Below are 12,640 nucleotides of genomic sequence, written 5' to 3' on the forward strand. Positions count from 1 at the left end.
CTGGTCCTAGAAGTCTCTATGTAGACCAGGCTGGTCTACATGGTCGCTGTGTAGACTCACAGAGAATCCCAAGTACTGGGATTAAAGGCCTGCACCATTCTGTCCAGCCTGGGTCACAGAGCTCTCAGCTTTCTCTTCTCAGCATTCCCACTCTCCACTGCTGCCATCTGATATGCTCTTACCATCCTGGAAAAGCCTGATTGGCTTCCTCACATTTCTTGCCTTCTTCCATTTGGGAGTCCTTCTGACTTCCTAAAAATGTTGTCAGTTTGTACTTAAAATTCTACTGTGACTTCCCCCAAAAGTCTGTTAAACTAAATTTGGCCTGAGGATCCATGCATGCTTTCACTCCTACTTAACAAACTACAATTTCCTACTTAGCAAGTAAGCTAACTGAACATCTAACTTTTATCAGGCCCAAAAGAAACTGGGGGTGAATGGCTAAGTGTAGTGCCCATTACCGTGAAGCACATGCTGGCCTCCAGCCTGTCTCAGCATAGCAAGCACCTGTTTCAGAGTCCTTGCTGGCACTACGGTTCTATCTCAGCTCTTCTCGCTCTGGATTCTACCCTAAAGTTCTCCAGCTTGTGGGCTTGCCTTCTCCTATGGTCTCCTTCCTAAATAACCCTGCCATTTTCGTCAAGTACCCTCAGTCCACTCCCACTACCTTGTGCCCACGCCCTACCTCTGTCTTGCCCTTCTCTCTTGGTCCTTGCTCTCCTTTCTCAGCCCAGTACAGTCCTCCAGTCACGTCTAGTCTACTACCCTCTCTCCACGCCTAGATGCCTCTGGGTGTACTTTCTTCCTCATATCTACAATAAAAACCTTCTCCTCAACCATACCTTGGAGCAGTCATGCCCTCATTTTATACAATTAGGAGCACACTTCTGAGACAAACAGGGTGAGTGTTAATACAGCAGCCAACTCAATCACAGGCCAGCAATGGCTCCGACCATACCTAAACAAAGCAAACTTGGCAGAGAAAACAAGCCACCTCTGTACCTCACCTCTATTTTTCCTACCCAAGTTCTACTGTCCACATCACAGGGCTAAGTTGTGAGCCTCTTTGTGTTCTCAAGGTGGCCTGAGGTATGAGTGGTTCTTTGCTCAAATACTATTAAGTAAAGTTCACCTAAAGTTTTTCCTTTACCGCTCCATATTTATGAAGCTGGCTTTCTAAGACTTTAAGAACTCTGTCTAATTACCACTCTTTTGCTACAGTACCCTCTAAAATTTTTGCTCTAGTATAAAGATGATCTCTCATGTCCTCCAAAGCATACAGGCATCAAGATGCATGAAGTTCCTTTACCTAGAAGCTCTTCCCACATCTCTTTTCTTGTCCTTTGGTTTCTCAGGGAGATCATGTGTGATGCCTGTTAACTGTTTCAACAGTTCCCTCTTTCTCAACCGCTTGTGCAATGGTTATCTTTCATGAGAGTGATGTGTTTTACTGTCCTGTCTACTGATATTGCTCTAGAATTTTAACAGTTTAACAAATTAACATCTAACTGGTTCAATGAATCCATAAGCAAACAGGCAGAGAGAAGCAAATGATGATTGGCTAAAGGTAAGGACCAATGGAAGGAAGGAAGAAGAGAATAGTTAAGATACAGTAGTGCAGCTAAATAGGAGGGATAACTTGTAGTGGTCTACAGCATAGCAGGGTAACTATAACTTATAACTATCTGTAATATAATTAGTATAACTAGTAAGATTTTCAGTGTTCCTAACACAAAGTAATAATAAAGATTTGAGATGACAGAATTACCAATTATTCTCGTTATACCATCACACGTATTTCTTGCATATAAGTAGCACACTGTACCCAAAAATATGTTTTAAATATAAGGAAAGGTATTATATAATATAAATATTGCTTAGCTTTTGAAAAATAAGATTTATTTTTTAGATTATTATATTTTATGTATATGAGTGCTTTGCTTACATATATGTATACCATGTATGTGCCTGGTCAGAAGAGGGCCCTGGATTCCTAGAACTAGAGTTATGGATGGTTGTGAATAATTCGACAGCTGAAACCCAAGTGAGTCACAGAAACTTAGGATTTATAGCCACTTGGTCACAACTGGCCTAGAGACAGCCAACTTGCAGCTGGTACCTGTCAGGAAAGCTTGTTGGGAACTGTCTTTGCTGTGCTGTGTGGCTGGTGACAGGGTAAGACTGCAGCAGTACAGAGGGGAAGTGTTACCTGTCCTTATCCCTAGAAAACAAAGCTGTATCTTGGCAGTGATACAAAACAAAAACAAACCTGCTTCCTCCCCATGCAGCCTTCCTGTTACACACCTGTCTAGCACGCTTCAGCTCAGAGTTCCTGCTCTTTCTTAAGCCTCAGCCATATATTTGAATGCCTAGTCAACCAGGGACTGACACAACTCCAAAGGATTAGAAGGATAGGAGGTGTGGCTCTGCTGGAGGAAGTATGTCAGTTGGGGTGGGTTTCAAAAGTCCATGCCAAGCCCAGAGAGTGTGAGTGTGTGTGTGTGCGCGCGCGCTTGCGTCTCCCTGTGCATGGAGATGTAGTCTAAGTTACTGCGTCGAAATTTGTTCCTACCATGATAATAATGGATTAAACTTCTGAAACTGTAAGCAAGCCCCCCAATTAAATGTTTTCTACTATAAATGTTGCTTTGGTCATGGTGTGTCCTCACAACAGTAAAACATAAACAGATAAAGTTAAAAGTACAAAAGTAATAAAGTGAGTAACTAATCCCAGTAGGATGGAAATGATAGGCACCACTGGACCTTTGGAGGTATTTACACTTCACAAGACAATTTAAAACAATATTTTAAAGTTCCCAAGAAGAGTGGGAAGACAGGCTATAACCTTACAGATTTCTAAACCCTCTAAATAAGTTAAGACGTTTTTATTCTTAACCTCCTTCATCAAACTAGGACTATAGAGTCCTAATTTCCTATGTGACTCAAACTCCTTCCTTCCACGCAATTCTATAGCTTTCTCTAACACAACTCTGCAACCTCCGGCTTCCTACGTCTAGTCCTCCTTTAATGTTTTGGGGACTGAAAGCCATCTCCATACTCAAGTTGCTTTTTAGAAGTTAACTAAGTCCTCTTGGTCTTATGTTAAGAAACTTGGAAAACTTAGGAATTTAGACAGAACTGACTGATACTAACCTGTTGAATATTTCTTTTCAAACTGCCTTTTGGTTTGGTAAATAGGACATTAATATTTGACTATCCCAGAGAAGTCTAGGAAATAGGGGTTCTGGGGGAGAAAATTGGTATGTGTTTACTTCTCAAATTTGTGAGGTTTAATTAGGGGGAAATGGATGCACAGGTAAGAATTTATTCTTTAAGCTTGCGTTCGGTTGACCAGAGGGTTAAAACACTAACAAATAACCCACACAACTGTGCTCATGTAAGCAATCCTAATTAAAGTCAGTGAGTCTGGGCCTTTCTCTCTCTCACACACACACAAAGACATTACAGTAGGAGGATAAGCTGGGAAAGGGGATTAGAAGAATGAACAGAAGGTAACTGGGTGTGAATATGTTCAAAATACATCATTACATGTGTGAAACTGTCAAAAATTTAAAAGTGAAAGCTGTCTATAAAAAAGCACCACATACATCAGTAGAGTAAGTATTCACTTATAAAAGGCACAGGAAGAAAAAAATAAAAATTATTTTTTATACCTCTACTATATCTATATACCGTTATTAAATTGAGGTCACTTAAAACAGGGGCAAGGTGTATGAATAGGACCCACAGTCAATGGGTGTTACAGATACCACAGTTTTAAACACCAACTAAGCCAGGATGACACTCCTATCTGGTACCAGATGGCTCTGTAACTCAGGTGGAGCTTACACAAACCACAGTGCCATGGATTGGGGGGAGGGGGTCTGAAAGCATTTGGTATGAGGAAAGTCTTCACTAGGACACTCAAAAGCCATAGTAGCTTTTAACACATGAATCAAAGAGTAGCTAAATTTCCCCAAAGGGCCTTTTCTTGCCCTTGCAGAATAAAGGATCTCACTTTTACAAAGTTAAAGAAGTCATAGTGATAGAATTTGGGGAAAAAAAAGTCTATGATATGTTTCAAATCCAAGGATACTCCCTTGGCCTTGGCAAATTACACATCTGAGATGTTTTGTGCAGAGTCCACCAAACCAATTTGGAACACATATGAGAACCTCCTCCAGATCAAGTAAGTGTAATGGCAATCATATTTTGTTCACCAATTGCTTTCTCGGTAAAGGAAATAAGGACATGATTTTCTTGAAATGGTGACGTTTTATAAGTTTGCTGGAACCTGCACTTGTTGGCATTTACCTGGAAGACAACAGCAGCTGCCTAATTTTTACATAACAGATTATGGATCTAACAGCCTACACAGCATTTAGATCTCAACAGTTTATGGTGACCTTTCAGTATACATTTGCACAGTTCAGAGCTGTTTTCTTTCCATTTATCTCACTGAAAACTTAATGTTTCTTTTATGACAAAAGCTTTAGCATTTTCCTTTGTAATCTTGAAAACATTAATTTTCCTTATTGAGCATTGATTATAGTTTTATGCTTAATTCTATTCAAATAGAGTATATCCTATGAATATTTATATTTCTACTATTACTAAATTAATAATCAGTAGGAAAAATACTTTCCTGTAACCTAATATTAATTGCTAGGTCTTGGGGGCTGGGAGATGCTTAATGGGTAAAGCTCTTGCCATGTGAGCAGGAGACTGAGTTCAGATCCCCATCATCAAACAACAACAAGAACCCTAGGTTCAGCTGCACAGGCCTTCAATCCTAGTATTGGAAGGCAAAAGCAAGAGAGTCATTGACCCGGTAAACACCAAATTCAGTAACAAATCCTGTCTCAAAAAGTAAGGTGTGAGCGGGTCTTCCCGCTGTTGCTGTCGGGGCCACGGCCGTGCACACGACCCCGGCCTGAGGTGGTGGTGGGAAGCCCGCCGCTGCGACCTCATGGAGGGTGGCGGAGGAAGTAGCAACAAATCCACCGGCGGGTTAGCGGGCTTCTTCGGAGCGGGAGGAGCGGGTTACTCGAACGCTGATTTGGCCGGCGTCCCGCTGACTGGTATGAACCCCCTGTCTCCTTACTTAAATGTGGACCCACGCTATCTCGTTCAGGATACAGATGAGTTTATTTTGCCAACTGGAGCTAATAAAACCCGAGGCAGGTTTGAACTGGCTTTCTTCACCATTGGAGGATGCTGCATGACAGGGGCTGCATTCGGGGCACTGAACGGGCTTCGTTTAGGATTGAAGGAAACTCAGAGCATGCCCTGGTCCAAACCAAGAAATGTACAGATTTTGAATATGGTGACTAGACAAGGGGCACTTTGGGCTAATACTCTAGGTTCCCTGGCTTTGCTCTATAGTGCTTTTGGCGTTATCATTGAGAAAACACGGGGTGCAGAAGATGACCTCAACACAGTAGCAGCTGGAACCATGACAGGAATGTTATATAAATGTACAGGTGGTCTTCGAGGAATAGCACGTGGTGGCCTGGCGGGACTGACACTCACCAGTGTCTATGCACTGTATAACAACTGGGAGCACATGAAAGGTTCCCTGCTCCAACAGTCACTCTGAAGATGTCTGCCACCTCAGGAATGGGGGACACTTCATAGTCATCCAGATCAAGGAATAAGTCAGTCTGGAGCTGCTTTCTCTCTTGCACCTACAATTACTTTGAACAATTGGAGACTCTGATTTGCTGTGACAAAGATCATGGATGCTTAGCCTGGACTGCACTGCTTGCCCTCTGAGTGGAAGCCAAACCCTTGGTGGCTCACTGAGAATGTGTTCTCTTCTCCTTTGGAGATGACCTCGCACCTCCTGCCCCCAAACTGGAAAACCACTTACTCTCCAAATTTATTACCATGTTAATTCATTTAAAAATCTAAAACTTAATATTGCCCTGTTTTCCAAATAAAGGGTGAAAATACAACCAAAAAAAAAAAAAAGTAAGGTGTGAAGCAATAGAGGAAGACACAGAGTACACGTGGAGATTAAGAATAACCTTCAGAAGTCTGTTTTCTCCTTCCACCATGGGATCCAGTAGTCACACTCATGTCATCAGGTTTCCATAGAAAGCACTTTTATCCTCTGAACCATCCATTTCAATAATTTTTATACTGGTTACCAGTGAATGTGTTAATGTTCTGGATACAGTTACGTATAAATAAAAGACATTACCTAACTAAGTCTATCTGTTTATTTTTATCCTTTTCAAAATGTGGGGCTACTTGCTGGTAGGTTAATCAAGCTCTAATAAATGCTCAATACCTATGGTCAGCACAAATTGGACTCCATGGATTGTTATTTTAAAAAGACATAAAAGTGAGAGGGTATGGGAGACAAGAAGAAGATAGGGGAGTACTTAGGTAAGGAGAGGAGTAGAGGTGACTAGGATCAAAATACAACATTTTGTAAATTCTTAAAATGTGAGCTACTTGCTAGAAGGGTTAGCATTGCCTATGTGGCTTGTATTACAGCTCTACTGAACAGAGAAGCAAAGAAAACTCATGCTTCCTACCACCAGTGGCCTTAGATGAAGGAAGGCCACTCCACAGGGCTGTCTGCAGCATTGCCCTTGAATTACCTCAGTCTTGTGGCACCAGTGAAGCCTGGCTATGCATTCCCAACTATCTACAGCACCACTTGGATCTCTTAGAGCAGTGGGTCTAAACCTTTCTAATGCTGTGACCCTTTATACAGATCTTCGTGTGACTCCCAGCCATAAAACTGTTACTTCATAACTGTAATTTTGCTACTGTTATGAATCATAATGTATATGTATTTTCTAATTATATTTTTGGGTTCATGACCCACAGATTGAGAACTGTTCTCCTAGGGAAACCAAAAAACTTAAATGAGCATCACCCCCTAAAGGTTTCTCCTCAACAGTGTATTTCAGTATATGGTGCCTAATAAGTGGGTGTGTCATCCCTAGACTTTTCTTCTCTGAGCCATCTACAACCTCTCAGCAATTCCTGCTTTTCTTAAGTATTTCTGGACTCTTCCCTTTTCTAACCCCACTGGCTAAGCCAAGTCACAGCTATGTCCCCTTATACTCAACTGCCCCAGCTCATGTTGCAGTATGCCCTATCACAGACAAAAACTTGGCTCGTTGCTGCCTTTCCCATAGAACATTATATATGGAAGGACTCTTAGCTTTCCTTACTACTTTCTACAAGTCTTTATTATCACTCATTTATGAACTAACAGATGAATAACAAGCACAAAGCACCACTTACTAAGGAGCTGGACTATGGATGATGGTTCCATAGCATCTGAGGTACGGGGAAACATCTTTCCTTGTGTACAAACATCAGTGCATATGTACTGGGAAAAGTACTAGGATTCTAGAAAGGGTAGCAGAGAGAGAAGGAGAGAGGCAGGGGGTGCTTGGGGACCACATGTCCCAGACTCTTATCTCTAACAAATCTATCATGCCTGAACTCAAATTGCAGCCTTTCTTCGGTTCTGGTACAGTTTGGCTCTGATAAAAGTTCTGGGTAAGGAAAGAGTTCCCAAACAATCCCTCAGAACTGCACCAACCTGATGCCCAACATCTCCCATCTCAGACTCCATGATCCTAGAGTATCTACTGTTTTACTTTACTCACTGAAAAGTAGCTGAGCTCTACAAAGAAAAGTCACGACAACACAAACCACTAAAAGTAAGCCATTCCTTTTACAATATAATGACTGTTCCCACTCTCCTTTCATTGGGAATTATCAACCACCTTCCTGCCTAAGATGACCTTCATCATTCCCTAGTCCATCACTAGTCTAAAGGCAGAGAAAGCCACGGCATAAACCATAGCAGCATCTCTATTGACAAGCAACTTATAACTGCTCTTTTGGAGGCTTAGAAACAGTCAGAACTTTCCCCCTGTTAGTGGTGTTTAATGATCTAGGGTAAGGAAGGGGAACTTTTAAAGACTTCTCCCAATGTATACATTTATAAAAGAACAGGTAGACACAAAGGCAAAAACTAGTTCTGTGTTTTTATTTATCTTACCAGCTGGTTCTGCAGACAGAGGCAGGAGTAGAATATGTATAGGTGGGCAAGCATGAAGACGCATGGTACAGACTAGACAGGCCAGGTTAGCTACAGGTCCACAAAGACTTGGGGGGATTATACTGGGTAATAGACCCTACAAACTGCCTTATTTAGAAGTTCTAAAAAGGAGTCAAGAGTGTTGTGGCACAAATCTTTAATCCCAGGCAAAGGCAGGTCTATTTCTATGAGTTCAAGGCCAGTATGGTCTACAAAGCAAGTTCCAGGATAGCCAGGGCTGTTACACAGAGAAACCCTGTCTTGAAAAACCAAAACAATAAAAAAAAGAAAAGTTTAAAAAGGTCTCCTATGAGGACTGGAAGAGTGATCAGTTATTAAAGTGTTTGTCTTGCAAGCATAAACAACCAAGTTCAATTCCCAGCGTTCAATAAAAAGACAGGCATGGTAGTACACAACTGTAATTCCAGCAAGGGGGACTCTAGGCCCCGCCTAGCCTAACTTCGGGTCCCAAGGATAGGCCATCTTTAAACACAAAGTGAACAGGGAACAGAGAAGCCCAAGTTTGACCTCTAGCCTACACACACACACACACACACACACACACACACACACGGTATCTCATGATTTTTCATATCCTATCCACCTCCCCATGCCCTGTTTCCTCCTCCATCCCCTTTCCCTCACCTCACTGGTTCCTTTCTTTCTCATAAATAGCTCTCCTCCTACTATAATGTCATATGTGTGTGTGCGTGTGAATGTCTATTATGTATGTATATGCACACAAATTCCACACATGAAAAACATGTGATTATTTTATCTTCCCTATTACCCTGTCGGGACTTTCTGATAACTTTTTTCTACTGCACAGTTCAATGTTCCCATAATTTCAGCAAAAACATTTGATTCTCCAGTAAGAGCAAGCAGCTGAGGTATAATAAAAACACAGGGGCTGGAGAGATGGCTCAGTGGTTAAGAGCACTGACTGCTCTTCCAGAGGTTCTGAGTTCAAATCCCAGCAACCACATGGTGGCTCACAACCATCTGTAATGAGATCTGATGCCCTCTTCTGGTGTGTCTGAAGACACCTGCAGTGTACTCATATATAATAAATAAATAAATCTTTAAAAAAAAAAAAAAACACAGCAACAGACTCAGAGAAAACAGACAACTCAGACTGCCCCTCGGTCCTTCTGTTGCTTTAGACAAATCCCAAGTCTCTTGACACCAAGCCTTTTCCATGGACATTTATGTGTCCAAAGCAAGGAAACATGAAGCATATGTGGTGTTCTCTGTTTGGTGTAAAACAGATGAAAACCACCTTTCTGTGGCATTAACATTTCATGGTTTGTTAGTAGTATCTACAGGGTTAACTTTCCCAGGCCTCCATCTCCTTGGCCATGGATGTTTGGTATCATGTACCTGATGAGTGCTGGCATTACAGGTGTCACTACCAAGTCCAGCCTTTCACTGGTGGTAATGTATAGAGAGGGACTGGGACAGCAAGTACAGCAAGCAAGGGAAAAAACCTATGTCTCCAACCTACAGGGCAAAGCTTCAAAAACACACAGGTTAGTATTCACTACTGACCAACTGGATCAGTGACAATCTTATCACTAGATACAGTAAAAGCCAAAAGATGCACAAAATGTGTCATTAAATGAGGCAAAATACAAACCTAAAACGCCAATTTCAAGACCAGACAGGCCTGTCTTAATTTTATCATAAATATCATCCAATGAAAAGTCGACAGCAATGGTCCTTGTTTCAACGTTGAATTTTTCTTCTGGAAGGAGAAAAAAAAGACAAATGATGAGCCAAAGGGAAAATTAATACACGGCAATTATGATTAAATCTCTGGATAACATTATCCTTTCAAGCTTTCTCCCCCCCAATTTGATATGACATTTAGAGCAGGATAATTTTAAGCAATCATGAGACTATTTCTAAGAGATGATAGAGAGAGTCAACAAAACAATAGTTCAGCAATTAAAAGTCCCATCCTCGTCACCAGGCTGCCTGAGAGCACCCTGTCAATTCTCCTCTTGTAAATCAATAATGATAACTACTTTTTCAGACTCAGGCCCAAATAACAAAACATGATTCATATCATAATACTATATACTCTTTAAATATCACTGCCTTTGTGATTTTAATTGCAAGCTGACGTCTCTTAATCTCAGGTAGAAGTCTTTATGTTTGTAAAGTAGATTTGCTATTATCAATTTATTCTCATATATTACATCCTGCCCACGGTTTCCCCTCCCTCCTCTACTCCCAGTCCCTCCTCCCTTACCCCTTCGCCCAATCCACTCCTCCTCAGTTTCCCTTCAGAAAAGGACAGGCCTCCCAGGGATATCAACCAAACACGGCATATCAAGTTGCAATAAGACTGGGCATCTCCCCTCATATTAAGGCTGGATGAGGCAACCCCGTAGGAGGAAAAGGATCCCAAAAGTAGGCAAAAGTGTCAGAGACAGCCCCCAGCCCCAATTAGGAGTCCCACAAAAACACCAGTATCCTTTAAGATTTATGTATTTATTATGTGCATTGATGTTTTGCCTTCGTGTATGTCTGTATGAGGATGCCGATCACCTGGAAGTGGAGTTAGAGACAGTTGTAGTTGCCATGTGGATTCTGGGAATTGAATCCAGATCCTCTGAGGAACAGCCAATGCTCTTAACTGTTGTAAAGTCTCACCGTGTGATACATTAAAAGGAAAAAGTTCATCTTGGTAAAATGAATGCAGAATGTGACCTTATTGTAGTTCCTGGACTGATTAACAGTTAAGTCACTACAGTTAAAGAGCCACACAAAGTGTACAGTGATAGATTTACAAGGTGACATAGGAAAGACCGTGACGCTTTCCTTTCCTTAAGACTGTTAAGGTCCAAAGAGCTGGGATGGAAGTAAGATCTTCTGAAGTGAGAACTGGGGGAAGCGCACTCTCCACGGTCAGCAGACAATGGTCACTTCCACCTTCACGAGCCAGACATTTGGAAAGTGTGGGATTGGAGGTGACCCAGACACAGGTACTAATCTCATTCCCATACTTTACAGAATGAGCATGAGGACGTTTTGTAGGAGCTCAGCATGCTCCTGTGACAGTGAAGCGACCACTACCCAGTTTAGTCTACTGGGCTCAGATGAGGACGACTGGTAGAGAGGGCACGTCACAAACGCCAGCTCTGTCTCTCCTCTACCACTGGCCCTCCTTCCCCATACAGACTAAGGATGCTCTTCTTTGGAACTTAGGCTAATTTGAAAGAATTCACTGAAAAAATTCTGCTTCCCAAAATAAACCTTTCTTCAGTGGAAGTCACTGTGAACTCATCATGCAGTTTTCATGATTAATCCTCACAGGAAGTGTCCATTCCTGATCTCAAAGGATTTGTGGCTAAACCTAGAGCTGGCTTGTGACAGATTTGATTTTTAGTTAGAGTCAATGAAAAGCATCGACCCTACATAGAAATTCATGAATAACCTGGAGAGAAGAATTGACCAGGAAATACCTTTCCTGGTGTTCAAGGTAAACAGACTGTTCCTGAACAGTCAGTAATGTGCGTTCATATATTGAAGAATGAACCGTCATTTGTTGCTGGGCCAATTATGCCTTACTAGCAAATGCCTCAGAATTCCCCACCTATGTGACACTGACATGATCCCGGATTTAACATGGATAAACAAGCCCCTAAACAAAAGACCGAAAGTTCGCTTGTATTCAGTGTAAATGTGATGTGAGAATAAGATACCTTTAGCTGTTTGATTTGAAGAACAATTCTCTCCACACGAGCACTGAGTACTTAGTAACTGTGTTTAAAAACAAAAGCCCCTATACCTTCAGTCAAACTCAGCTTTTGTATCACATAGGATTTGAGGAAGGCACTTGTATTAGATACACAGGATGCTAAAATCAATTTGATTGACTTTTGGAAAGAAGGTTCTGTAGTGAAGAACTCCATGAAGCTTTCTTTGTGTTCACACATGGAACAAGCAACTGCTGCTAGTTACTCAAGAAAATTAAGTTTTTAACTTATTCCTGGGTAATTTCAAATCATGTTCAGGTAAGGAAATCACAGCTTCTTTTTCCTTTTAAATATTTTCCATTGCTGCTGCTGCTGCCACTGCTGCAGCCACAGCCATAGCCGCAGCCGCCTCCTCCTCCTCCTCTTCCCCCTCCTCCCCCTCCTCTTCCCCCTCCTGCTCCTCCTCCTCCTCCTCCTCCTCCTGCTCCTCCTCCCCCTCCCCCTCCTCCTCTTCCCCCTCCTGCTCCTCCTCCTCCTGCTCCTCCTCCTCCTCCTGCTCCTCCTCCCCCTCCCCCTCCCGCTCCTCCCCCTCCTCCTCCCGCTCCTCCTCCCCCTCCTCCCCCTCGCCTCTGCATCTTTCCATCTCACTGCAGTAAGAGTTGAAGTCTTGGCAAGCAGCCTGCTACTTGTCTCCGCTCACCTCCAGCTGTTCTTCCTACTGCTCCCCAGTTCTAGGACAAGGCTCCTCACAGCTCCTTGAACACAGTGTGTTCTAAATACATTCAGGGCATTTGTACCTCCTTTCCCCTCGATCTGGAATGTTCTAAGTTCCCTGTCTCTTGTTGGGTCCTTGAACAAATAT

At 42.2% G+C, this 12,640-nt stretch overlaps 1 protein-coding gene and 1 pseudogene across 1 annotated transcript in view; one reads left to right on the top strand and one right to left on the bottom strand.

Annotated features, from left to right (window-relative positions):
• The window catches only part of Hsd17b12 (hydroxysteroid (17-beta) dehydrogenase 12), a 123,506-nt gene that overhangs the window by 41,222 nt on the left and 69,644 nt on the right, over nucleotides 1–12,640 (bottom strand). The window contains exon 4 of the mRNA NM_032066.2: nucleotides 9,711–9,818. Coding sequence (NP_114455.2) covers nucleotides 9,711–9,818 — 108 coding nt within the window. The remainder of the gene's footprint in view (nucleotides 1–9,710; nucleotides 9,819–12,640) is intronic.
• On the top strand, nucleotides 4,781–6,073 carry Timm23-ps8 (translocase of inner mitochondrial membrane 23, pseudogene 8; annotated as a pseudogene).

This window comes from Rattus norvegicus, chromosome 3, assembly GCF_036323735.1.
Source record: "Rattus norvegicus strain BN/NHsdMcwi chromosome 3, GRCr8, whole genome shotgun sequence".
NCBI classification, from domain to species: Eukaryota; Metazoa; Chordata; class Mammalia; order Rodentia; family Muridae; genus Rattus; species Rattus norvegicus.